The sequence below is a fragment of the Vulpes vulpes genome, chromosome 10 (assembly GCF_048418805.1).
Source record: "Vulpes vulpes isolate BD-2025 chromosome 10, VulVul3, whole genome shotgun sequence".
Lineage (NCBI taxonomy): Eukaryota > Metazoa > Chordata > Mammalia > Carnivora > Canidae > Vulpes > Vulpes vulpes.
In genome coordinates, this window is record NC_132789.1 from 6,045,168 (window position 1) to 6,071,741 (window position 26,574).

Consider the following 26,574-nt stretch of genomic DNA (forward strand, 5'->3'; position numbering starts at 1 on the left):
TTTGGGCAGCCCCAGCATCCTGACTGACATACAGTATTATTTTTGTCAATCCAGGGTATGATCTGGCAACATGCTAACATCAGAAAGCCCAAGAATGACAGCTTGGATATGTTTGCTTTGAACTTTTAAGGAGGTCACAAAACAGTAAGAAAAGAAGTTGGATCAAAGAGATTCCCAGACTCCTGGCTCTTTCTCCAGTGGCCAGCGTGAACTGTCAGGGAATCTGCAAAGGCATCGCCTGAGTTACCTGAGGAGTCTTTTTCAGCTGGCCCTCAACAGTGGCAGATATCAGATTTAACCAGTTTATCACACACTGCTCTAAGATTTCAACGACTTCCGGGTTAGCGGCCAGTTCAGACACCTCTGTCTTTAAGCTGATGCTTGGCATTTCTAACTTGATCTCACCTAGTAGAACAGAAATGGTCGGTTAGCCACTAGTTTGGAGGAAATGATAACAGACAATAGTGTTCAAGTGAATCAGATGGTTCTTTTCTCCAGACATCAGTACAGTGAGATCTAATACATCCTGATCTATCCTGATCTATCCTGATCTATCCTGATCTATCTATACTTCATTTCCTCCCATTAGAATGCAACTAAACATTGTCATGTTCAAGAATGATTACACATTAAAACAAAAGACTCCTGGACTCTTAACTTGCCTTCTTAAAGGAAATGCATCATGCTTCACTAAATGGGAGCAAACGGAAGCCTTACCTTCAAGTTGCTGCATTGTTCCTTGAATACTGTTTGCAAACTTCTGAATGTTCATTAAAAATTCATCTCGTATTAACTGAATGCTGTGATATGCTTCCCCAGGCATGTTGGGTAGATCCATTTCATGCTCAAAAGACTCAGAGATTTCCGCAGATGTAAATCCCATGGACGCGTCCTTGTGCTGATTGAAGGACAGACCTGGCAGGAAAACCTGAAACAAATCCCACAGTGTTCAAGGTCACGCACTTACACTGCCTCCGGCTTCGAATATTCTGTCAGAGGAGGCACAGATATAACTACAAAGTGGAAACTACTCAAGCCTGAAGCACAGACCTGAAGACAGATCAACTGACCTAAAATGATCCCAGGATAAGAATTGAGCCAAGCCTGAGGAGACTACCCAGGAAACAATACTGCGTTTCTGTGGCTGCCATCGGCCCCCAGCCCCCAGGCTGCTGGGTCTGTTACTATGGCACCAACAAGAGGAGAACCAGGTGTTACCGACTTGGCTCAGCACCGGGCTAGTTCATGCGAGGGTTAAAATAAAGAAGGGGATGGGGCACCTGGCTGGCTCAGTCCATAGAGCATGCGACTCTTGATCTCGGGGTTGTGAGTTCAAGCCCCACGCTGGGCATAGAGATTACTTAAATAAATAAAAATCTAGGGGCACCTAGGTGGCTCAGTGGTTGAGCATCTGCCTTTTGCTCAGGTCGTGATCCTGGGGTCCTGGGATCGAGTCCTGCATCGGGCTCCCCTCTCCCTGTGTCTCTGCCTCTCTCTGTGTCTCTCATGAATAAATAAATAAAATCTTTAAGAAAAAGAACCCACAATATTTGACCCCTGGTTTCACAGCCTGGATTCTGCTGACCACACACTCACAGTGACATCCAACATGTCCTCTCCCCAGCAGAACATCTTCTTGGCTCCACCTACCTCCCATTCCCTCCCCTGATTGAACTCCAGTCCCCCTCCAGACTCTTCCACAGCCTCCTATTGGTCTATTCTTCCCTTCAGCTTTTTGCCTCCCTCCCCAGCTCCCATGGTATAATTTTCACACAACAGCCAGAGGAACGATGCAAACTAGCTCATGTTATTCCCCTACCAAAAACCTACCCTCCTTTCTAACCTTCTCCACTCTTCTCCAGCTGCACTGACCCTCCTTCTGCTCCTGGACCAAGCTATGTCTGCTCCTGCCTCAGGACTCTTGGGCATGCTATCCTTTCTGCCCAGGATGTTATGTTCTCCACCCCCTGAACCCCAGATCTTCACATGTCTGATTCAGGTCTCGGCTCAATGTCACAACCTCAGAGGGGTCTCTCTTGACTACCTCAGCCCCACCCTGTGACACTTCCCTAGTAACTTATCATTAGCAGAATTAATATGTTCATGAATGGGTTTTTTTTCATTGTTTGTCTATCAGACATCACCTCCTCAGTGAGGCCATCCCTTACCACCACTTCCTGCACACACAAACACACACACATGTGCATGCACACAGTCCATGTCTATCACATTACTAGGGTCTATATAACCTATGCCACTTGCTGCCACCTGATTATTTTCCAGCTTATGAACCTGTGTTTCATGTCTTTCCCCCTAGAGGACAGAGATCAGCTCCTAGAGCACAGAAATCTAGTCCATGTCAATTGCTGCTCTACCCTCAGGGTACCCAGTGGCACCTGGGACCTAAGAGTTGTTGGACACTCCTTCTTTGTGGAGTAAATGAATCAGATGGCCTGAATCTTACAAAATCCACAGTTACCTGACACACGATATTCTTCAGAAAATGAAGCACATTCGCATTGATAATTCCATACTCCAGAGTCTTAGGCATGATCTCCATGGCTTCCTTCATGTCTGTAGCTTCAGAGATCATCTCTGCATGGGAAAAGATTCAGAGAATGAGTCGCCTGGGGAGGTGGCAGGCAGTGAACTCTTCCAAGTGTCCAGGAATCTGCTCCTTCTTCCCGAGTAGCTACCCAGGAACGTTTCAGGCACAGACTCAAAATTATGCTGATGTTGGGGCACCTGGATGGTTTAGTGGTTGAGCTTCTGCCTTTGGCTCAGGTCATGATACTGTGGTCCTGGGATCAAGTCCCACATCAGGCTCCCTGCAGGAAGTCTGCTTCTCCCTCTGCCTATGTCTCTGCCTCTCTCTCCCTGTCTGTGTCTTTCATGAATAAATAAGTAAAATCTTGGAGGATCCCTGGGTGGCTCAGCGGTTTGGTGCCTGCCTTTGGCCCAGGGTGTGATCCTGGAGACCTAGGATCGAGTCCCACATCAGGCTCCCTACATGGAGACTGCTTCTCCCTCTGCTTGTGTCTCTCTCTCTCTCTGTGTCTATCATGAATAAATAAAAAATCTTTAAAAAAAATAAGTAAAAATCTTTTTAAAAAATTATGCTGATGTCTATACAGACGAATCCTTTGGCCCGAGTGATGTAAGCCGAGTGCTGTGGTCCCCGGGGCCCCCACAAACAGTGCTACATAGCTGCACCGCCCAGCAGACCTGGCCTCAGCGTTTACAGCCAGACAAGGATAGACACAGTTGTGTTTTCTAGAAATGTTTGCTAGGTTCCTTGCTTTGCCTGAGTCCCCACTCCCGGTAACACCTGCCCAATTCATTGCCAGAGTCCCTTCTGAGTCAGGAATATTTTTAAAGACAGATTTGGTAACAGCCTACTCTGGGGCCGGGTTTTATTTTACATGTCTTTATTCCACCCGACCAAACACTGATGAGCACAGTAGACATTTTGAAGGTCACTTGGGCTCTTCCCTTAGCCTCCTTGGGAAATAAAATAGAAATGCCACAAATATATCAGCGAAGGCAGTTATTTCACTGGCTTCGGACCCACCTCTGTGTCAACCTTATTCTGTCTTCAATACGCTTCTGTGTATCAAACTCTTCTTTACTCAAATAAATTTGTTTCAAAGGGAAAGTACATAAGAACCCAGAATGCAAAAGAAAGAGCCTGATCTCCAAATGCCTGGATGGCTCAGGGGTTGAGCATCTGCCTTCAGCTCAGGGTGTGATCCAGGGATCTGGGATCAAGTCCCATGTCGGGCTCCCTGCATGGAGCCTTCTTCTCCTCCCTCTGCCTGTGTCTCTGCTCTCTGTCTCTCATGAATTAATAAAATCTTTTAAAAATAAAGACAACTAATCTAACACATATCGTTGATTCGTTAACTCTGAACTCTGCTGGCACAATAACTCACACCTGAACTAAGTTCATCTAATACATCTGCGTCATCTGTGAGAAAAGTCACAGCCTCCTTGTGCTCAGGAACGCTAGACAGTGCTTCAGTACTATGCTGGAGGCCATTTTAGTGAAATCACCAACAAAAAGCACAAAAAATGTGAAAATCATGGCACTGAAGAGACCACATTAAGGACAGTTGTTTACAGTACAAGAGTTAAAATGCATCCCTGTGTTTGCTCTTGGGAACACACACATTCAGTGACTCAAATGTTTCCCCATTAAGAGGCAGGCACCCAGGCTGGCTCAGTTGGTAGATTACGCAATGCTTGATCCCCAGGTCATGAGTTCAAGCCCCATGTTGGGTGTGAAGATTACTTAAAAATAAAATCTTATTTGAAGGGGCACTTGCACCCCAATGTTTATAGCAACAGTGTCCAAAAGAGCCAAAATACGGAAAGAGCCCAAGCGTCCATCGACAGATGAATGGATACAGAAGATGTGGTATATATACAATGAAACACTACTCAGCCATCAAAAAGAATGAAATCTTGCAATGAAATCCCTCTAACTAGAGGGTATGATGCTAAGTGGAATAAGTCAATCAGAGAAAGACAATTATATGGTTCACTCATATGTGGAATTTAAGAAACAAAACAGATGAACATAAGGAAGGGGAAGAAAAATAAAATAAGATGAAAAACTGAGAGGCAGGCAAACCATAAGAGATGCTGAACTCTAGGAAATAAACTGAGGATTGCTGGAGGGGATGAGAATGGGAGGATGGGGTAACTGGGTGATGGGCATTAAGGAGGGCATGGGATGTAATGAGCACTGGGTGTTATATGCAACTGATGAGTCACTAAATTCTACCCTTGAAACTAACTAAATAAATAGATAAATAAAATCTTTAAAAAGTCCAATGTTTCCCCATCCTATGCATATCCACAAATGACCTCAAGACATTGCAAGCATTGATTTGGGGGTTATGAAAATATGTGAGTAGGTGCATTTGGAAATATGGAACCCCCAAATAATGAGGATTGCCTGTCCTGAAAAAAAAAGTTGTATTCTCAAGAAAATGTAAAAATTATTAATCACACAGATGCACAGCCATGTGCATATACAGCCACCCTCATGCACACACACAGAATATACCTTTTGTGTTTCTGAGAAAATACACCACATTCTGGTCCAGAAACTCCTCAGGAACAGGAGTACATAGCACATTGAGATAGGTCTTTTCCACAATGTGCCTCACGGTTCTCTGAAATGTGGGGACAAGAAACTGTTAGGCTGAGAGATGCCCACTCACTCAGACGACCTAACGTTCAAGCACACCTGAGCCCTCCTCTCTGTGCCTTCTCATCTCCCTGGCTGACAACGGGCCCTAGCAGACCACACACACACACACACACACACACACACACACACACACACACACACACCCAGACTTGAGTGCTCAGCCCGACTCCTATTAACTGGCCAACGCAGCCACATTTGAATCAGCAGACCTGGGAAAAGTCTAGATGGAGCTTTCCTAGGCTGTAAATTGCAACAAATAGGCTTGAATTTGCTTTCAGGAGTGGACTATATCCATGAAGCAGTTCAAAGGAATTTCATTTAGCACAGCCCAGGTTAGTTGCTTATGTCCTGGCTTTAAACTCCACCACTGGGATTTGTGAAGTTTAGAAGGTTACCTCAGCAGGCCTAGGTTGCCCAAACCCCGCCTGTTCCAAAGGCTTTCAAGCTGGTCCTTAGCCAGATCCTCGGTGATAACTTCTGTTTTTGGAACAGCTTGCCTGATGTGTCTCTGTATGCCTGGGGCCTTGGGTCATGCCAGGTCTTACACTAGCAATGTGATCAATGGTCAATGCTTGTTTTTGTTTGCCTGGGGCCCTGGTCACATGATATCAGTTTGGCTTCCAAAAGGCTAGAGACTGAACCCAGGAGAAACTCTGGAAAGCAAGGCTTGGGTGAGATTCCCGGACTGAGAAAACTTCCTGTGTGTTCTTGCACACAGTCACCAAGAGAACCAACATGTCCACACCAGCCTCGGGGAGCTTGGGTCCCTCCTTCCCCCATACTCTGCCATATATACTTTTTTCTTTGTTGAATCCACTCTGCATCCTCTGATGGAAATAAACTATAACCACAAGTATAAAAGTTCTTCTGGGTCCTGTGAGTCATTCTAGCAAATCATTCCATCCGAGGGTAGCTGTGGGGACTCCCAACATAGGATCCTTCCATCTCTCTGCCTTGCATGAACTATCAGTTACCCAGACTCAGTGGAGAGGATGAAATTCCCATTATCCCATCAAGGGGGAGACAGAGCCCAGCGTACCTTGACAGGGAGGTCTTCAAAAGTCTCTTTGTCCACTTCTTCGTTCTCTATGCCAGGTATAGGCGGATACGTGGAATTGTTTCTCAGCTGCATATTCTTAGCTGCAAAACATTATTCAGTGTGCAAAATGAAATGATCAGAAAAGTAGATTTCTTACCATCAAGAGCAGGTCTGCATCTTGTACAACAGCATATTTCATCCTATAGGCATGTTATCAAAAAGCAACACATACGTTTTCCACAAATGAATCCTGTCATAGCCTTGATGTACATTATAATGATGGGAGTCTTTGTCTGATGGGTGGGTTCTCAGTTGGAAGTTTAATGTGTATGTGTGCATGTGTGCATGTCCCAGCTACCACATGCAATGAGTGACTTTCCTGAGATTTTTACCTAAGCGGGAGTTTTATCACAAGAACAGGAATTATAGCTCACATATCAGCATTTATTCTATTTTCTCTATAAAACTCAAAACTTGTGGGGGATTAAAAGAAAAGTAACCTAAGTAAAATGAATACATATATCTCTCAAGTCTCCTGTTACCGATACAGATCTGTAAACCTCAGAACCTGCTGGTCCTAGGCCCAAGAGTTACTGACAAATCCAGTGATCACAGAGAAGGGAGAGCTTTCCCAAAAACAGTTCAGCTTTTACTGCAAAAGGTGCCATACAAAGCCAGTGTGGCTTTGGAATCAAATCAGTGTGTGGGGTCTACTGGTCTACTCCTGGTTTTCTCACCCATAAAATGGAGACAATAACATCTAGTGGTCAGACTCCAGATGATTTGATTATGGTGTGGTTCGGTGCCTGGCACACACACTGACTGGCAGAGGAAATAGTCTGTAGCCAGCAGTACCAACATCATTAGAGCACCCCCAACAGCCTGTTGCCAAAAACACACTTAGAAATGCACCAAGTGAATGCAGCGCCACTAAACTGTCCACCTAGAAGTCGTTCCAATTGTTAAGTTTTATGTTATGTATATTTTACCACAATAAGAAAAAATACACTTAAATATAGACTTGGAAGTAACATTAATTTGCTTTGCCCAGAAGACTTCCCTGATCTTTTTCTCCAAGCAGTCTCCTTCCACGGAAGTCTTTCTTGTCTAGAGGTTAATCACTGTGTCTTCATGAAGCCCCACAGTTAAGTATGGCTGTGGCCCATACCCACCATCCCTCTTATCAAAACCCAACTTAGGGGCACCTAGGTGCCTGAGTGGTTGTTTGGCTCAGGTCGTGATCCCAGAGTCCTGGGATCAAGTTCCACATCAGGCTCCCTGTAGGGAGCTTACTTCTCCCTCTGCCTATGTCTCTTCCTCTCTCTCTGTGTCTCTTATGAATAAATAAAATATTTTTTAAAAAACTTAACTAGCCTTCCTGAGAACAGGCAGCCTGTGTTTCTGATCTCAGCATCCTGGCCCTGCAATCTGTACTACAGAGGGGAGGACATTTTGGTTAAAAACAAATACTTCTGAGAAGATAAGGATGACTAGCAGAGACACAGCCCATTGCCAAAGCCCCTTTCCCTCTGATTTTCAAATATTCAGTATCTTGTGAAAGTGATATGTCTAATCTACAGGTTTCGTTCCTGTTAGGGCAGAAGTATCATGGGATAAGTGTGGCACAGGGGGCCGTTTAGTTCTGCTGGGTATGTGCATGTTCTGGAGCACCGTTTTCTCAGTCTCAGCCCTACTGGCTTTTTTTTGTTTTTTTTTTAAGATTTATTTATTAGAGACACAGAGAGAGAGAGGCAGAGACACAGACAGAGGAAGAAGCAGGCTCCATGCAGGGAGCCTGACATGGGACTCGATCCCAGGACCCCAGGATCACGCCCTGGGCTGAAGGTGGCGCTAAACCGCTGAGCCACCGGGGCTGCCCAGCCCTACTGGCTTTTGAGGCCAAATCAGTCTTTGTGGTGGGCACTGTCCTGTGCATTTTAGGATGTTCAGTAGAATCCCTGACCTCTACCTCCTAGATGCCAGCAGCACCCATCCACCAATGGTAACAACCAAAATGTCTCTAGACTTCACCAAATGCCCTATGGGGGACCCAAGTCACCCCTGGTTAACAACCCTTGCCCCAGATACAGATGGCCGACACATGGAAAGATGTTCAACATCACTCATCATCAGGGAAATGCAAATCAAGACCACAATGAGGGATCCCTGGGTGGCGCAGCGGTTTGGCGCTTGCCTTTGGCCCAGGGCGCGATCCTGGAGACCCGGGATCGAATCCCACGTCAGGCTCCCGGTGCATGGAGCCTGCTTCTCCCTCTGCCTGTGTCTCTGCCTCTCTCTCTCTGTGTGTGTGTGACTATCATAAATAAATTTTTAAAAAATTTTAAAAAAAAGACCACAATGAGATATCACCCACACCTGTCAGAATGGCTAAAATAAAAAACACAAGAAACAACAAGTGTTGGTGAAGATGTGGAGAAAAAAGAACCCCCATGCACTGTTGGGGGGAGTGCAAACGGGTGCAGCCACTCTGGCAAACAGTATGGAGGGCCCTCAAAAAGTTAAAAATAGAGAGAGAGAGACAAACCATAAGAGATTCTTAACTCTAGAAAACAAACTGTGGGTTACTGGAGGGGAGGTGGGGGTAGAGGATAACTAGGGAAAGGGCATTTAGGAGGGCATGTGATGGAATGAGCACTGGGTGTGATATGCAACTGATGAATCATTAAATTCTACCCTTGAAACTAATAATACACTATAGGTTAATTAATTGATTAAAAAAAAGAGCTACCCTCCAATCTAGCAATTGCACTACTGGGTATTTATCCAAAGAATACAAGAACACTAACTCAGAAAGATAGATGCATCCCTATGTTCATTGCAGCATTATTTACAGTAATAAAATTATGAAAGCAGCTCAAGTATCTATGAATAGACAAATAGATAAAGATGTGGTGTATCGACATGCACAATGGAATATTATCAGCCATAGAAAAGAATGAAACTTTGCCATTTGCAACAATACGGATGGAGGCAGAGAATATTATGCTAAGTGAAATACATGTTAAGAGACAAATACCACATGATTTCACTCATATGTGGAATTTAAGAGACAAAATAAAGGGAAAAAAGAAAGAAAGATAAAATCCGAAACAGATTCTTAACTACAGAGAACACAGTGACAGTCACCAGATGGAAGGGGGTGGGCAGATGGGGGAAATAGGTGATGGGGATGAAGGAGGGCATTTTTTTTTATTTTTTTTTATTTATGATAGTCAAAGAGAGAGAGAGAAAGGCAGAGACATAGGCAGAGGGAGAAGCAGGCTCCATGCACCGGGAGCCCGACGTGGGACTCGACCCCGGGTTTCCAGGATCGCGCCCTGGGCCAAAGGCAGGCGCCAAACCGCTGCGCCACCCAGGGATTTTTTTTTTTATTTTTTTTTATTTTAAGGAGGGCATTTAGCCTGATGAGCACCAGGTGATGCTGAATCACAATATTGTACACCTGAAACTAATATAACAACTATACTGAAATTCAAATTCTAAAAACTTAATAAAATTTTAAAAAATATATGCAACTGCCCAAAAAAGGATAAAATAAACAGTTTCAGGAATGAGGACAAAAAGACAATTCAGTTAGAGGTCAATAGTAGGAATCCACCAGAAATAAGGGGCACCTGGGTGGTTCAGTGGTTGAGCATTTGCCTTTGGCTCAGAGTGTGATCCTGGGGTCCTGGGATCGAGTCCTGCATCAGGTTTCCTGCAGGGAGCCTGCTTCTCCCTCTGCCTATGACTCTGCCTCTCTATGTCTCTCATGAATAAATAAATAATCTTTTTTAAAAAATGAAATCACTCAACAACAGAAAAGAGAAGAGAAGGGATGCCTGGGTGGCTCATGGGTTGAGCATCTGCCTTTGGCTCAGGGCGTGATCCTGGGGTCCAGGATCAAGTCCCACATCAGGCTCCCTGCATGGAGCCTGCTTCTCCCTCTGCCTATGTTTCTGCCTCTCTGTCTCTCATGAAAAAATAAATAAATAAGAAATCTAAGAAAGAGAAAAGGAAGGAAAAAGAAAAAGAAAATTGCCAGCAGGAGAACTGGGACAAAACATGAAGCTAAAGCCACTCCATCACTCCAGGAGAACCAGAGCCTGCAGAGACTCAGCAGGTGTCAGGCACACTCAGGTGTATTTACAGCAACTTCTCCAGCTCAGGCATTTCCACTGATTAGTAGTAAAAATCCTCCACTCGTGCCTCACACTGGCCAAAAGAAATGGTGCAAGTGGTTTGCACACGGAGAAGGAAGCTGTGGCTACAAAACAGAATGTCCACCACGTGACTGCCTGACCCCAACACTACTTGCACAGCAACGGGGGTTTCCTGTCCTGTGCTAATATGGGTGCCTGCACAGTGATGGGGGGGTCCGCGTCCTGTGCTATACCGGTGCCTGCACAGTGATGGGGGGGTCCGCGTCCTGTGCTATACCGGCGCCTGCACAGTGATGGGGGGGGGTCCGCGTCCTGTGCTACACCGGTGCCTGCACAGTGATGGGGGGTCCGCATCCTGTGCTATACCGGCGCCTGCACAGTGATGGGGGGGGGGGGTCCGCGTCCTGTGCTACACCGGTGCCTGCACAGTGATGGGGGGGTCCGCGTCCTGTGCTATACCGGCGCCTGCACAGTGATGGGGGGGGGGTCCGCGTCCTGTGCTACACCGGTGCCTGCACAGTGATGGGGGGGTCCGCGTCCTGTGCTATACCGGCGCCTGCACAGTGATGGGGGGGGGGTCCGCGTCCTGTGCTACACCGGTGCCTGCACAGTGATGGGGGGGTCCGCGTCCTGTGCTATACCGGTGCCTGCACAGTGATGGGGGGGTCCGCGTCCTGTGCTATACCGGTGCCTGCACAGTGATGGGGGGGGGGGTCCGCGTCCTGTGCTATACCGGTGCCTGCACAGTGATGGGGGGGGGGGGTCCGCGTCCTGTGCTATACCGGTGCCTGCACAGTGATGGGGGGGGGGGGGTCCGCGTCCTGTGCTACACCGGTGCCTGCACAGTGATGGGGGGGTCCGCGTCCTGTGCTACACCGGTGCCTGCACAGTGATGGGGGGGTCCGCGTCCTGTGCTACACCGGTGCCTGCACAGTGATGCGGGGTCCGCGTCCTGTGCTATACCGGTGCCTGCACAGTGATGGGGGGGGGGGGGTCCGCGTCCTGTGCTATACCGGTGCCTGCACAGTGATGGGGGGGGGTCCGCATCCTGTGCTATACCGGCGCCTGCACAGCGATGTGGGGGGGGGGTCCGCGTCCTGTGCTATACCGGTGCCTGCACAGTGATGGGGGGTCCGCGTCCTGTGCTATACCGGCGCCTGCACAGCGATGTGGGGGGGGTCCGCGTCCTGTGCTACACCGGTGCCTGCACAGTGATGGGGGGTCCGCGTCCTGTGCTATACCGGCGCCTGCACAGTGATGGGGGGGGGGGTCCGCGTCCTGTGCTACACCGGTGCCTGCACAGTGATGGGGGGGTCCACGTCCTGTGCTATACCGGTGCCTGCACAGTGATGGGGGGGTCCGCGTCCTGTGCTATACCGGCGCCTGCACAGTGATGGGGGGGGGTCCGCGTCCTGTGCTACACCGGTGCCTGCACAGTGATGGGGGGGTCCGCGTCCTGTGCTATACCGGTGCCTGCACAGTGATGGGGGGGGGGGTCCGCGTCCTGTGCTACACCGGTGCCTGCACAGTGATGGGGGGGTCCGCGTCCTGTGCTACACCGGCGCCTGCACAGTGATGGGGGGGTCCGCGTCCTGTGCTATACCGGTGCCTGCACAGTGATGGGGGGGTCCGCGTCCTGTGCTATACCGGCGCCTGCACAGTGATGGGGGGGGGGTCCGCGTCCTGTGCTATACCGGCGCCTGCACAGTGATGGGGGGGGGGGTCCGCGTCCTGTGCTATACCGGTGCCTGCACAGTGATGGGGGGGGGGGGTCCGCGTCCTGTGCTATACCGGTGCCTGCACAGTGATGGGGGGGGGGGGGTCCGCGTCCTGTGCTATACCGGTGCCTGCACAGTGATGGGGGGGGGGGGGTCCGCGTCCTGTGCTACACCGGTGCCTGCACAGTGATGGGGGGGTCCGCGTCCTGTGCTACACCGGTGCCTGCACAGTGATGGGGGGGTCCGCGTCCTGTGCTACACCGGTGCCTGCACAGTGATGCGGGGTCCGCGTCCTGTGCTACACCGGTGCCTGCACAGTGATGGGGGGGTCCGCGTCCTGTGCTACACCGGTGCCTGCACAGTGATGCGGGGTCCGCGTCCTGTGCTATACCGGCGCCTGCACAGTGATGGGGGGGGGGGGGTCCGCGTCCTGTGCTATACCGGCGCCTGCACAGTGATGGGGGGGGGGGGTCCGCGTCCTGTGCTATACCGGTGCCTGCACAGTGATGGGGGGGGGGGGTCCGCGTCCTGTGCTACACCGGTGCCTGCACAGTGATGGGGGGGGGGTCCGCGTCCTGTGCTATACCGGTGCCTGCACAGTGATGGGGGGTCCGCGTCCTGTGCTATACCGGCGCCTGCACAGCGATGTGGGGGGGGTCCGCGTCCTGTGCTACACCGGTGCCTGCACAGTGATGGGGGGTCCGCGTCCTGTGCTATACCGGCGCCTGCACAGCGATGTGGGGGGGGTCCGCGTCCTGTGCTACACCGGTGCCTGCACAGTGATGGGGGGTCCGCGTCCTGTGCTATACCGGCGCCTGCACAGCGATGTGGGGGGGGTCCGCGTCCTGTGCTACACCGGTGCCTGCACAGTGATGGGGGGTCCGCGTCCTGTGCTATACCGGGTGCAACAGTGCACCCGGAATTCGCGCAGCCCAGACCCTCGGAACGGGACTCTCCTTGGGAAGAGGGTCTTGCGTATGTAAAAGCAGAGGTCGTGGAGAGGCTGGCCCCTATTCCCCGTGGCCGTCCTCCACGAGAGAACGGGCTGGAAGACTGACCCCCAGAGGCAGAGAGGCAGGGGTGCGCGTCAAGCCAGGCGGATGCTCTAGGGGAACGTGTCCCCCCCGCACGGCCGCTCAGCGCAGCCCCGGGCCTAGGGCGGCTGCCCCGTGTGAGGGCGCGGTCTGGCTGCAGCAGTGTGCGGACCCCACCCCCCGCAGCAGGCACCCCACTCCGCACCGCTCGCCCAGCCCGCCCCCTCCTCACCCGGAGCCCGCCCCAGCCAGCGCCCCCACCCCTGCCTGACTCACCCCCGGTCTCTTCCTTCGGCGCGTCCTCCGCCTCCTCCGCGCCGCCCTCCGCTGCCGCCGCGGGCGTGTCGCCCTCTTGACCGCCGCGAGCAGGGAAGACAAAAATGACACGTGTCCGTCCATCCCACCGCGCGAGACCCCGGGGGAGGTCGCGGGGAGACGCGGGAGGCCCGCCCTTGGGTGGAGCTCCGGGGACCCTGAGGACCCTGAGATGCTGGCGGGCGGGGGAGGGAGAAGGGGCGCCTGCTCCTCAGGTGCGAGTTCCCGGGCCTGTTAGGGCTTGTTACACCTGCCACCTGCCGTCTGGAGCCTTCTGCCTCCTTGCTCACCCCTCCCTGCCCTCGTGGACTGGCGCCAACTTCTGAACCAACACAGTCATCCCGAAGTGTTCCAGGTGCCAAAGACAGCTTTAAGCGACACCAAGTTCCCCCAGGAGATGAAGGTCAAGGTCCCAGAGTGATCGGATGGTTCCACCAGCCCCCCTGGAAATATAAGTGACCAACCAGCTTAAGAAAGAGGCTCAACTCCACTAATTATTATTAAAAATGTAATATAGATCAAGCAAGTGCAGCCCCCTTTCATATGTGGGATCACCAGATATTAAAAAGATTGACAGTATCCAGGGTTGGCAAGACCCTTGGCTAACAGGAGCCTGGCCACTGCTGGGTGTGGACTGGCAGGGCCTTTCTAGAGAGCAGTTTGGCAGCCTATCTGTGGTGTAAATGCACACACCTAGGAAACCAGCAACTCTGCTTTTATAAACCTACACTGTAGAGATACACCGTGTGAAGACAGGTGTGCATTGTTACTTTGTGGGGAAAAAAATGCTATGGAAAGGTAAATAGGAAATAGATAAATAAAACATGGTCTATCGATATACTTAAAACCTATAAAGGTATGTAGATCTATAGGTATTGACATGAAAATTTCTCAAGATGTATTTGAGGGAGACAAATCACAAAATAATACATATATAGATAGTTATGATTGATTTTAGAAACTCTATGTATTAGCGTTATATATATGTAGGGAGAGATGATAGATCGACTGATTGATTCAAAGATCTGGCAAGATAGACAACAAACTAACAATAGTGGTTACCTATTGGAAAGGGTAAAGGAGTGGGAGGAGGACTTAAGGTATGGTGAAGGCTTGCTTTTCCACTTTTTACTTTATATCATTCTATGTCATGTGAATTTTTAAAAGAATGCCCTTCAGTAATACTTGTCATTTTTTAAAATTTAAAGTCGTGGGGCACTGGTGACTCACTGGTTGAGTGTCTACCTTTGGCTCAGGTCGGGATCCCTGGGCCCTGGGATCAGTCGCGCATCGGGTTCCCCAAGGGGTGCCTGCTTCTCCCTCTGCCTATGTCTGTCTCTGCCTCTGTGTGTCTCTCATGAATACATAAATAAAAACTTTTAAAAATAAATAAAATTTAAGGTCATGACGTAAGATGTAATGAGTCATGATTACATAATACATACAGCATGATTGCATTTTCTTATTTCAAGAAATAGGGGCTTAGCTATTAGGACAGCATCTTGGGCTTGCCGCTGCTAGTTGCAGACACCAGCACCCTCTTTCCTACCAGCACCCTCGCCAGCATCTATTTGTCTGCATTCGTATAATTTTTAACTGGGAGGAGAGAAGTCCTGCCTGGGGGCAGGGACAGAAATAGAAACTGGCCCCATTCCAGGTCCTGCGACAGACCAGGGCCCTGTGCAAAGGATCTAACACTGCCCAAGTGTCTTAATACGGGAGGACGGTGAGAAGAGCCCCAGGGGAGGGAAGGGGAAGCGCGTCAGAGACAGAAGCAGGTCGCAGGCCAAGCGGACTCCCGAGCACCCTTAGGGTCCAGGAGCGGACCCGGGGCCCCTGGGGAGGGAGACGGCGACCGCGGCGCAGAGCGCGGCACCCAGCGGGCTGCGCGGGGAGGCTCACCCGTCTCCGCCTGCGCCTCCTCGGGCCCCGCCCTGCGGTAGAAGAAGAGCGTCGAGGCGGCCTCCTCATCGCTGGTCTGGTTGAGGAAGTGCAGGATGAGGTCCTCGACCTTGCCGTCGTCGCGGTTCAGCAGCTCCTCGAAGAGCTCGGGGTCTGTGAGGCCGAAGGCCGCGTACACGCGGTCGCGCATCCACAGCACCCGCAGGTCGTCCATGGCCGCGCAGCCCCGACGGCGCCCCGGGAGCCCGGAGACCGGCCGCGTCCCGCAACGACGCCCCTGCCAACGGGCGCCGGGTCAACGGCCGCCGGGTCCCGCCTCCCGCCCCCCCCCCCCCGGACGCGCCCGCCCTCCTCCCGGCCGCCGACTGCGGACCTGGGAGCGCCGCCCGGGAGCCCCTCCACCCCGGGCCACTGTCCCGCCCGTGTCGCCCCTGAGGAGGCCGAGGCCGCCGGCGAGGTGACGGACGCGGCGGGGCCGACCGCCGGGGCCCCCAGCACTGTGGATCTCGGGGCCTCAGAGGAGCCAAGAGCTCGCCTGGAGTTCCCGGGGGCAGGTTCCTCCTCGCACGCGGCATCAGAAGGAGGGAGACCCGAGAAGCGACAAGTGACTTCTGGCGTCTGCGATCAGGAAAGGGGCCAAGTGCGTTGGCTTTCCAGCCAAAACCAGGGCGTAATAGAGCAAACACCCATGTTTTAAAAAATATATTTATTTCTCATTAGTAAAAGAAGTCCAGTACTGATAGGAAGATGCAAAATTGTCCTTTTGTGCATTTGTGGCACTTTTAGCGACTGTGGTTTCCCCCTCACAGAGTTGAGTCTTTAGAAAAAGGCCGACCCTAAGAACCTAGCCTTCCCACTGGATTTTCCCATCAAGGAACAAGTGGAATGTTCGAAGTATTTCTTACAATTCTAAACCAAAGCTCAGCATCAATGACCTAGCTGTTGGAAAACTATTACTTGGCACTGCCTCACTTTCATCATCTTGAATTAAGATTCTTAATAACGTTACTGGAGATACACTAGATGGCATGCAAGCAAATTTGGCTTTAAAATTTTAAGAGGAAATTTACTGTTTTTAAATGCAGACTGCAGAACAGTTAATAGAAGTTTTGTTTTTGTTTTCCAAAATGAATCAGGCCCTAAAACGTCTGAATATTTAATTCATAAACATCCTGAGTTACCTATGCTATATTCTATGGCTTATTAAACTACAGCAGAATGAAAACAAAACAGAATGTTTTTATAAAAATACCTACTCCACAAACGAGGGCAGAGTGACATTCAGTGAAAGGTGATTCATTTCAAGGTCCTATCCACAATGAATGGAAAGCTCACCATGATCCTCACCAGAACACCCTCTTGAGTTCCTTATCACAATTATGTCACCACAAGGATACTCATCCTTAGCCTTGCAGGATGAAATCAAATTGTTTCCTGAGGAAATCCCTTGGATTTTTATTTTAGGATTCCACATGGAGTGAACACCTGGATGAAAACTAGAAAATGTGGCCATCATGCCATTTATCATGAACGTTCTCTGCAGGAAAATAAGCAGATATGTAACATCACCATGATAACTGACCATTTTGCCTCTGGATATTTGCTATTAAGGGAATGAAGTCTGTCTTAAAAATTGTATGTGTAATAGTTCTACCAAACAGCTTAAAAACAAAGCACAGCAACTGCTCTGGTAACATAACACTGGAACCTATAGCTTTAGAAAAAAATAAAATTTCCCCTGGTGCCTAAAAGACACCATCGAACTCTATTTCTACAGAGTTCTTTCATAAAAGTTAGGACCGCTAAGACATTTTTTTATATAATTACATAGGATACATAACTATTGCATAGGTTTCAATTAAAAAATGACTCTTCCCTCTCTGTTCTATATCCTGATAAGAGGTGTTACTTAGAATTACAAACTGGACCATAACAAGTCACCAAAGGGGACCCTAAAAACTTTCAGCAGACACTGCATGCCTCTTGTTTACTAATCAGTTAATGGTGCTCTGAAATCAGGGTTTTCCTAGGGATGAATCAGTTACCCTTTTATTACCACAGATACTTGGGAGTAAAGTAATAAAGATGCCAACTTTTCAGGGACAAGTCTGCAACCTCGGCAGCATTATTGAGATTTTGCATTTCTCCCAACAGAAGTGTCCAACCAACATTACACTTTCCCAGGGAAAATGAACCCTGAGAGCAGAATCACATCCCAGAGTCTCATCAGCATAGTTTAGGCTTGATACTGTAATATGAGGGACAAAACCTAGTAACTCCAGGCTGGCTTTCAGTAACAGCTCACAGAAGAGCAGCATGGAACATTTCCTCCTACACTTAGAAAGGTGTAATGGGAGAGTCCCAATTATGTCGGGGTGCTTAGTTCGTGCCTCTCAGCAAACAGGTCTTGACATTCTGAAAAGATACACTTAGATTCAATGCTACCATAAGCTCAGCTAGAATGAAAATTCCAAACATTACCACCAGTCAGGTGAAAGAGTACACGGACAGACCTTTTCGAAAGTTTCTCAAAAATGTTAAGAAAGTGAGAACACAGCAGATTTCTTTTTGAAAATAATTATCTACAATCAGTTACAGTAAAATATGAAAAATGAACATAATTTACAAGACAATAGATCTTCCTCGACTTACGATGGGGTCTCATCATAAGTTAAAAATATTCAAAGTTGAAAATGCATTTACCACAACTGACCTATGGGACAACACAGCTTAGCCTGGCCCACCTTACTCGTGCTCAGAGCACCAACGTGAGCTCTACCACAAAGCCTATTTTATAATGAAGTGCTGGGTACAGGTGGTAGTGGTCAGTGACCCTCGTGACCATGTGGCTGATGGAGTGCTGCAGCCACTGCCCAGCATCAGGGGAGAGGATGGGGCCACAGATCGCGAGCCCGGGACAAGTCAAATTCAAAATTCCAACTACAGTTTCTACTGAATGCAGTATCACTTTCACACCATCATTAATTCAAAATTCATTAAACTAAACCATTGAAGTCAAGGACTGTCTGCACAAATTAAAATATTCCCTAGGACGGACCTATATTTATTCAAAACTATATTTCAAGTGAATAGATGGATTTAAACTAAAGATTCTAAGAATTAATTTTCAATTGATCCAGTGTTTGAAAGTTTAAATTAACTCTAAATACCTTTATGAGACCTTTATTTAGAATTAGTCTGAAAGTAAAAAATTATACTGTTCTCAAGGACAGCTGCAATCTCTTTAAAATACTCAATTTATATTTTGTTATAAAAATACACAAAATACTACTTTTTATCTTCCTTTCACTCAGTATAAACCCCTTCTGGTTCAGTTACATTAGCCAAGCTGGTCTCTAAGTTCAAATCACATCCATATTGTATCTTCTCCAGTCATACTGGGTTTTAAGGCTCAGTATACAGTTTACCTCTCAAACATACAATTATCATAATCGGTTTTACATAAGGATAACAGGAAGAACAGTTTTAAAAATATACAAGTGGGATAACCATCTGTTGTACATTATTTCATCCCATTTTCCCCAATTATTAAAACAAGACAAAATTGTAGAAACAATCCCTTACTTGCAGTTCTAGATAGCATACAATAAAAAAATGTTTACATACTTTTAATTAACCAGAATGTGAATCTTTTTGATTATCCGTCATTAAATTTTTTTTAAAAAACTATACTTAACTTCAGCAGTTGGAAAATATTATCTGACAACGTCAAGTGACAGACTACCTCTTTGTTGTTTTAATAAGGTGAAAAGGAACTGAATATCTAAGACCAGTTTCAATTAACCATTCAAAACCGCTTCTCTCCCCCAAGCCTCTATTTTTAAAAATATCTTTAACATAACTTTTGGCATTAACATCTATTTGCTCATCATAAAAACTGAAAGAAATTTATATATCTGAAATTGATAAACTTTACAAAATATTTAACATGTGGAAGAGGTATATCTTACAGAATTATTTGGCTATATCATAAGGCAATCAATGAAGACGGAATTTTTCCTATTGTAAATCTGACATAAGTGAAATTCTGTAACATGATAATTCTCCATAAATTTGACAGCTTGTCAGATACAGCAATGCGATCATGCCATGTCATCACCAAACTTGGACGAGAGTAGTCTGAATGAGAAAGGAACAAATTTGGTGCCTGCACCAACATAGAACTTGTTCTGAAATTCTACCCTAAAAAAAAAAAGAAAAAAAAAACCAGATTTCAGTTTATTAATGAAAGATTGTGAAGAACATTTCCTACGTTTCTTCAAACAACACGTATAAGTTTTAAAAAAGCGGGGGAGGTGGCTTCCTGTGCTAAAGTTGCTTCCATTCCATACATGCTCTCTTGGCACAAATGTTTTTACTTAAATAAAATCTACACATGCACACACTCTACCCCAAGTTGCCTTTCTCGATGTGTAATGGAAACACGAAGCGTCACACCACCTCACACACTACAAACAGACACATGAATATTCAGAATCTCTCTCCCCACATTGGTATCTTCACACACAGACAAGTAATCTGACATATACTATAAACCATTAAGAAACATGTAAGAATTTTATTTTACAGTAAGATAAAGTAATCTGTCAGACCCCAAATGAATTAAAATTATTAAATATACTGTTATTCAACAACCATAAACTTGCTTTGTCAGTGATAATACTTCAGAAACAAAATACAATTTTAATTGAAGGGATCTGAATATAGATCCCAGCGTTGGGAAGGGAAGAACCAGCCTAAATTAAGTGCCAGATTTTTGTGGGGTTATATATACATGTGGGGAAGGGGTTCTTTTTTTTTTTTTAAATAACAGTTCCAAAGTTAACTTTCAAACTCACCAGTGGAGGCGTATGGCGTGAAGAAATGCGGAAAGGCCTTCCATGATCAAAAGGATGAAAATTGTCAGAACTGCAAACAGAGCAATAACTGGCAGCAGCAACAAGACTCCGTAAGTGGTGTCTACTCGGAGGCCCACGCGCACCAGCATGGTCCACAGGACATCAGACAACTCTGCAGGTGAAGCATTCAGCAGATTTCACTTCTGTTAATGCTCACTGAGTCACCACAATTAGCTAGTGGAACTGGGTCTCCTTCTGATGACTCTGAATTATTATCCACAAAATAATATACACACCTACATAATTCAAAAGTAATCTGCTTCTTGTGTAAAAGCTAACCTGCCCTTGATCATCTCAAACCCTGAGGAAGATGCGGCATGCCAGAAAAATCAGAGGCCTGCCTCCCAGGGAGAGAGCTTGACCCAAACCAAGGTCAGGCTGGCTCTATCCCCAGCACGATATTAGTTGGCACAGTATCTGAAAGATGGTACCGTGCTTCCCTTGGAAATGTGAAAATGTCCCAGAGCAGCTCCCTGGGGGTTCACTGTGGCACTATGGGGTGTCTCAGCATAGAGTTTGGGTCTAAGTGAAAAGTGAAAACTTACGTGCGTGAGCCAAACTGAGAGCCCAGAGCCTCAGATACGAGGCGGTGTTGGAGATGCATCCCAGACAGTACTCGATGGAATGAATCACTTGGGTCATTAATATTTCTCCAAAATTAAACTGGGAGAGAGGACACAATATGTGTTAGATTCTGTATATTGCCTACATGCTCTCACAGGTTACACATCTCGTCCACAGTCACTCCGTCGCTCTCAGTCAGAGACCTGGCCTCTGAGACTCTGGGGAGAACATGCTGGAGTGTGAGAACAGTGAGTCAAAGATCTGAGCTCTGCTCACAGCTCCACCACAGCCAGCTCTATGACCTACAGAGCACACCATCCCAGTTCCTTGGCCTCAGATTCCTGTTTGGCACCTGGCCTGGAACTGTCCCTCACAGATGGCACAATGTGACTCAGGAGCTCATCTCTGCAACCACAAAACACCAGTTGAAAACAGATGCTTCCCAGACACGAGCCTGGAGACCCTGGCTAAATGTGTGCATCCAACAGGTAAATGCAAGCCCACCACAATGAAGTTGTGAAACGGGGCCCCTGCCAGCAAAGAGGCTGTACAACACTGGAAAAGACTCTAACACTCTTTCCAACTCTGCTTCTTGATCTTTTTTATGATCCTATGAATTATTAATAGTCCCAAATTAAAACATTAAATTACATAATTATAAAATGCAGATTATAATAAATTTTGTTTAGTCCTTATTGGAAGACCAAATAAAGTTTCAAGAAAATAAAGCAAACCAGAGTAGCAGAAATGGCTCAGTTGTGTCTGCCCAGGACTGTGCCGCCCGCCCTTCAGGAGGGGGGATCTGGGGGATCCCTGGGTGGCGCAGCGGTTTGGCGCCTGCCTTTGGCCCAGGGCGCGATCCTGGAGACCCGGGATCGAATCCCACATCAGGCTCCCGGTGCATGGAGCCTGCTTCTCCCTCCGCCTGTGTCTCTGCCTCTCTCTCTCTCTCTCTCTCTCTCTGTGACTATCATAAATAAATAAAAAATAAAAAAAATAAAAAATAAAACATTTAAAAAAAAAAAAAAAAAGGAGGGGGGATCTGCTTCTCCTGCCATTCACCCCATACTCCCAGCCACAGCTGTCATGGGCTAAACTGCATCCCCCTCCAAATCCATGGGTTGAAGCTCTAACCCCCAGTGTGACTGTGTTTGGAGGCAGGGCCTTTAAGGGAGTAATTACAGTGAAGGGAGGTCGTAAGGGTAAGTGTCCTTAGAAGAGAGGACAAGGCCCGGTGAGGACACATACAGCCACTCACAAGCCAAGAAAGAAGGCCTTGGGAGAAACCAGTGCTTCCACCTGCTCAAACCTGGACCTCTAGCAGTCAGTATCTGTCATTTAAGACCCAGTCTGTGGTTATGGTGTCCACGCAGGCTACTGAGCAGATGCTGGTCTGGGAATGGCAAGTGACCCTAGCCAGGCAATCACAGTGCTTCCTGAGGATTCTTCCTAATAGAACAATCAGCCAATAGTGCTTTTCTCTCTGACCAAAAGATTGGAAAAAATAAGCTCAGGGCTATCTGTGACCAAGGTTCCACAATCATGGGGCCGGCTGGCTTCAAAACATAAAACAAACCAACTAAGAAAAACCAACCCATACTTCTTGAAATTGGAGACCTAGAAACCAATCACCCTGAGGCCAACACTGTTCCTGCCTGAAATGAGCCAGTGGTATGAATCAGGTCTCCTCCTGCAAATATGACAAAGTTCTGACTGAGAGAAGAATCTTCTGAAAGCAATGTTCATGGCACCTTAAGTCACTTCATAGGACAGCAGGTCATGTTAACACTATAAATCCCACTGTGAAATTGAAAAAACAAAATGACAGCCCTTATGACAGATGACCATAGAGCAGCATCTGGGAAGCTTTGTGTGACAGGTCTTTCGGGTTTTGTTTTATTTTTTAAAGATCATTATTATTGTTGTTCTCACAGTGATTACCTCTCTGAAAGCTTGGTTTCTTTTCTTTTTTTTTTTTTTTTTTTTAAGTAAACTCTACACCAATGTGGAGCTTGAACTCACTCCTGAGAGCTACGAACTGAGCCAGTCAAGCACCCGGAGAGCTTGGCTTCTTATCTAATGCAAATTGTTAGTAACAGAGAAGATTACCTCTTCACATGTCATTTCTCTACATCCATCTTCCACTGGGTTATTTCCCTCTTCTATGTCTTGGCTTCCCAGCAGAGAAACTTCTTCTTCACTATCTTTCCTTATAAGCGTGTAACCACTCTAACAATAACCAAAAGAACAGAGTCATTGTCTTTAAAATCACAAGGACATGACAAATACAAAGTCAGAGCCCCTTCCTTTCTCTTAATGATTCAGCTCTTTGAGAATACATAAATAATGAGAGACTCCTAACGGCAGAGAACAGAAGGGTGACAGAGGGAAGTGGATGGGGGATGGATATTAAGGAGCATACCTGTTGTGATGAGTACTAGGTGTTGTATGAAAGTGATGCATCACTCAATTCTACTCCTGAAACCAATTTTACCATATGTGTTAACTAACTAAAATTTAAATAAACACTTGAAATCAAAAAAATTAAATTAAAAAGTTGTTTGTAAGAACATAAACATACCATACCTAAGATGGCTATTATTTAAAAAAAAAAAAAAGTAAGTATCGATTAGGATGTGGAGGAACTGGAACCTCTGTTCACTCTGTTCCAGAAGACTCTGTGCACTGCTGGTAGGAATATAAAATGGTGTGGCCATTTTGGAGAACAGAGTGGTGGGGCCCCAAAAAATTAAACACAGACTTATTATGTAATCCAATAATTCCATTTCTGAGTACATATCCAAAAGTATTGAAAGCAAGAACCTGAACAGATTTTTATATAACTGTGTTCACAGTAGCATTCATTATTCACAATAGCTAAAAGGACCAACCCAAGCATCTGCTGATGGATGAACTGCTAAGAAGAATGTGGTCAGGCTATACAATAGAGTATTACTGAGCCTTAAAATGGAAGAAAATTCTGACACCTGCTGCAACATGGCTGAACCTGGAAGGCATGGTGCTCAGTGAAACAAGCCCATCACAAAAGGACAAATACTGTATGAGTCCACATATAGGAGGTGCCTAGAGGAGTCGAACCAGAACAACAAAAAATAAAATGGTGGTTGCAAGTGTCTGGGGGAGGAGGATGGGGAGTCTGTGTTTCTTGGGGACAGAGTCTCAGTCTGAGAGGATGAAACAGTTCCAGAGACAGATGCTGGTAGCGGCTGCACAGCTGTGGGGATGTATTCCAGGCCACTGAATTATACACTCAAAAAGTTACAATGGAAATGCTGTAGCACTCCACACAGCTCACGTACAGTTTATCACAATTATTTTTAAAGAAATTAAATGAGAAAGCTGGCACACTGGCAAACAGTCTAGAGAGAAATCTAACAAAATGGAACCCCGGTTATAACGGAGGGATACGAGAGGGCACCATTTTCTCTACGTACCATGTTTTCTATCATTCAGTTATATTATTTAAACTAAAAACAGAAATCCTTTAATGATGACAGCAGTGCTGAAGGACTCTGTTCAAGCTCCCAGCAGCTTTGTGGCTCACTGGGCGGGAGCCACTCCCACACGCCCACATATAGCAGGCCAACTGCGGTAAAGCTTCTGCAGCACAAGCAATACCAGAGGCTGAATAAAGGAGGCTCTGGCTTTAAATCAAAACACTGAGACCCTCTAAAAGGTGTTTTCTGGACTCCTCTTTTTAAACCAAAACCAGACTCTGCTCACCACCTACAAATACACATCCAAGCCCATGCTTACCCTGCTTACTCCGAAGCAACTGCGCCCATTGTGCAGCCACAACAAGAAGAGCGGTTTTCCCAGGAAGAGAACAGGCACAGACAAAGCTGTGATGACCAGCAGCAATCTCTGGACATGCTCCTGTGGGCGCAGAAGGGAAGGAAGTCAAGGAAGACACAAGACCTGCAAAAAGGGTCGCTGGTGCACTCAGTGAGTGAAAACCAAACACCAGGTCTCCTTCTTCACGATAACAAGGAACAGAAGATAGACACAAGTCAAATGATATCTGCCAGCAGATCTTTCCCTAAACTCCTAGTGGAATTCTGGAATGATGAATAACACTACTGACAGAGGGGGAAAAGTGTCATTTTGTTCAGATCTGTAAGGATGAAATAAGAAAATTCTCAACAGAGTCAAATTCTAGCTAATACTTTTCTGAAAACACTGTACGAGGGCGAATACAAACACAAGCTCTTCATTTTTTTTATATTCTTGTTCTGTTTTTTTTTTTTTTATTATCATCATTATAAAGACTACTTGAGGAAAGTGAGCACATAGTAGTAGATTCACTTCTACAAGAGAAAAATCCCAAAGGAGGATTCAAAACAAAACTAAAAGAATTTTCTTAAAAAAGAGAGATATCTAGTTACCTAAAAATAAATAGAGAGCAAAGCATGTTCACACTAACATAATCACTGTGGCCTGCATGGTTTTAAGGGATCTGTAAGTGGCTATGAAAACAAATGACCAGGCATCACACTGTCCATGGCTTATCCCTCCTCTGTGGCCATCCCCGCGTGACACACAGATTCCCAGGGCTGTGCACACTACATGGGTATGAGCTAGTAGTAGCTATGTGTTAGTATCTCATACCACACCACCAACATGAATCAGCCCCCAAAATGCTAAGACAAGTGGGGTTCACAGGCAGAGTCCTATCAGAAGTCAAGAGCTATGAAGTCAATCAGACTGGGTTAAAATCTGGACTCCCCTGGCAGCTGAGTGACCAGGTCTGCACTGAGCCACTGGGATGATGCCATCTACCTCAAGGGCTATTTTGAGTTCAGAAAGAATATTCATGGAAGCATATATTCAGGCATGCAGGAGATGATCTTTGACCAGGCCACCTGTGCCCCACTGACCTCCCTGCTATGCCTTTATCTATTCCATTCTATAAAGGTTCTACAAAATAACAACTAAATACAACTTAAAAACCACAAACAGGAGAAATATAAATAAGAGTTGAAAACTCAAATAATTCAAAAAGGAAGTATGCATGTAACTCACCATGAAGCCCTGGTGCTTCAAGATGCACTTCAAATCTGACTTAAAACTTAGCTGTCCACAGAATGTGGAAAACAAAACCAGATGCTCCATTTGCAGAATCAACAAGATTTTTAAAAAATAAAAGCAAAATCTACAGCTCAAGAGAATATAGGCTGTGACACACTGACTGGGAGGATTTCTCCACTACCTCACAGATGCTGGGAACGGGGAACACAGTATCTACAGCAGCATCCTTCAGAAGGGATGCTGTAGCATTCCACACAGCTCAGAGACCCTCAACATAATCACAATACAAGCTCACATTTAGTGAACACCGGCAGGGGCCAGGTAATTTTCTAAGGATTTGATAGGATTAACTCTATGCTCTAAATTGGGTCTTATTTTTACTCCCATTTTACAGATGAGGGAACTGAGGCATGAAGGAGTTAGTCATGTGTTTGCAGTTCCATTTTGGGGAAGTGACAGCACTGGGATCACAAGCAGGTCACCTGAGCCCCCATTCTGCCACCATGCCACAGTGTGGATCAGGTGGCATTACACAAACACACAATTCTAGAAAAGCCAGTTTTGGAGAGGGCCAATGTGTTCTGGTCCAGATGCTGATTCCATGATGTCCTGACTTAGGGATTAATTTCAAAGTAATTAAAAAAGCAGGGGAA

General features: G+C 46.8%; 2 protein-coding genes across 3 annotated transcripts in view; both read right to left on the reverse strand.

The window, feature by feature from the left end:
- DNAH10 (dynein axonemal heavy chain 10) overlaps positions 1–15,647 on the reverse strand; it is a 134,308-nt gene extending 118,661 nt beyond the window's left edge. Inside the window, exons 1-7 of the mRNA XM_026017081.2 lie at positions 15,390–15,647; positions 13,449–13,523; positions 6,258–6,358; positions 5,072–5,180; positions 2,480–2,595; positions 718–928; positions 248–405 (exon numbers count right to left, since the gene is read on the reverse strand). Coding sequence (XP_025872866.2) covers positions 248–405; positions 718–928; positions 2,480–2,595; positions 5,072–5,180; positions 6,258–6,358; positions 13,449–13,523; positions 15,390–15,603 — 984 coding nt within the window. The 5' untranslated portion in view covers positions 15,604–15,647. The remainder of the gene's footprint in view (positions 1–247; positions 406–717; positions 929–2,479; positions 2,596–5,071; positions 5,181–6,257; positions 6,359–13,448; positions 13,524–15,389) is intronic.
- Positions 15,648–16,080: 433 nt separating this feature from the next.
- Positions 16,081–26,574, reverse strand: part of ATP6V0A2 (ATPase H+ transporting V0 subunit a2) — a 42,324-nt gene continuing 31,830 nt past the window's right edge. For both annotated transcript variants that reach the window (XM_072725015.1, XM_026017076.2), the window contains exons 16-20: positions 24,650–24,769; positions 22,982–23,101; positions 20,854–20,971; positions 20,249–20,420; positions 16,081–19,592 (exon numbers count right to left, since the gene is read on the reverse strand). In XM_072725015.1, coding sequence (XP_072581116.1) covers positions 19,493–19,592; positions 20,249–20,420; positions 20,854–20,971; positions 22,982–23,101; positions 24,650–24,769 — 630 coding nt within the window. In that variant the 3' untranslated portion in view covers positions 16,081–19,492. The remainder of the gene's footprint in view (positions 19,593–20,248; positions 20,421–20,853; positions 20,972–22,981; positions 23,102–24,649; positions 24,770–26,574) is intronic.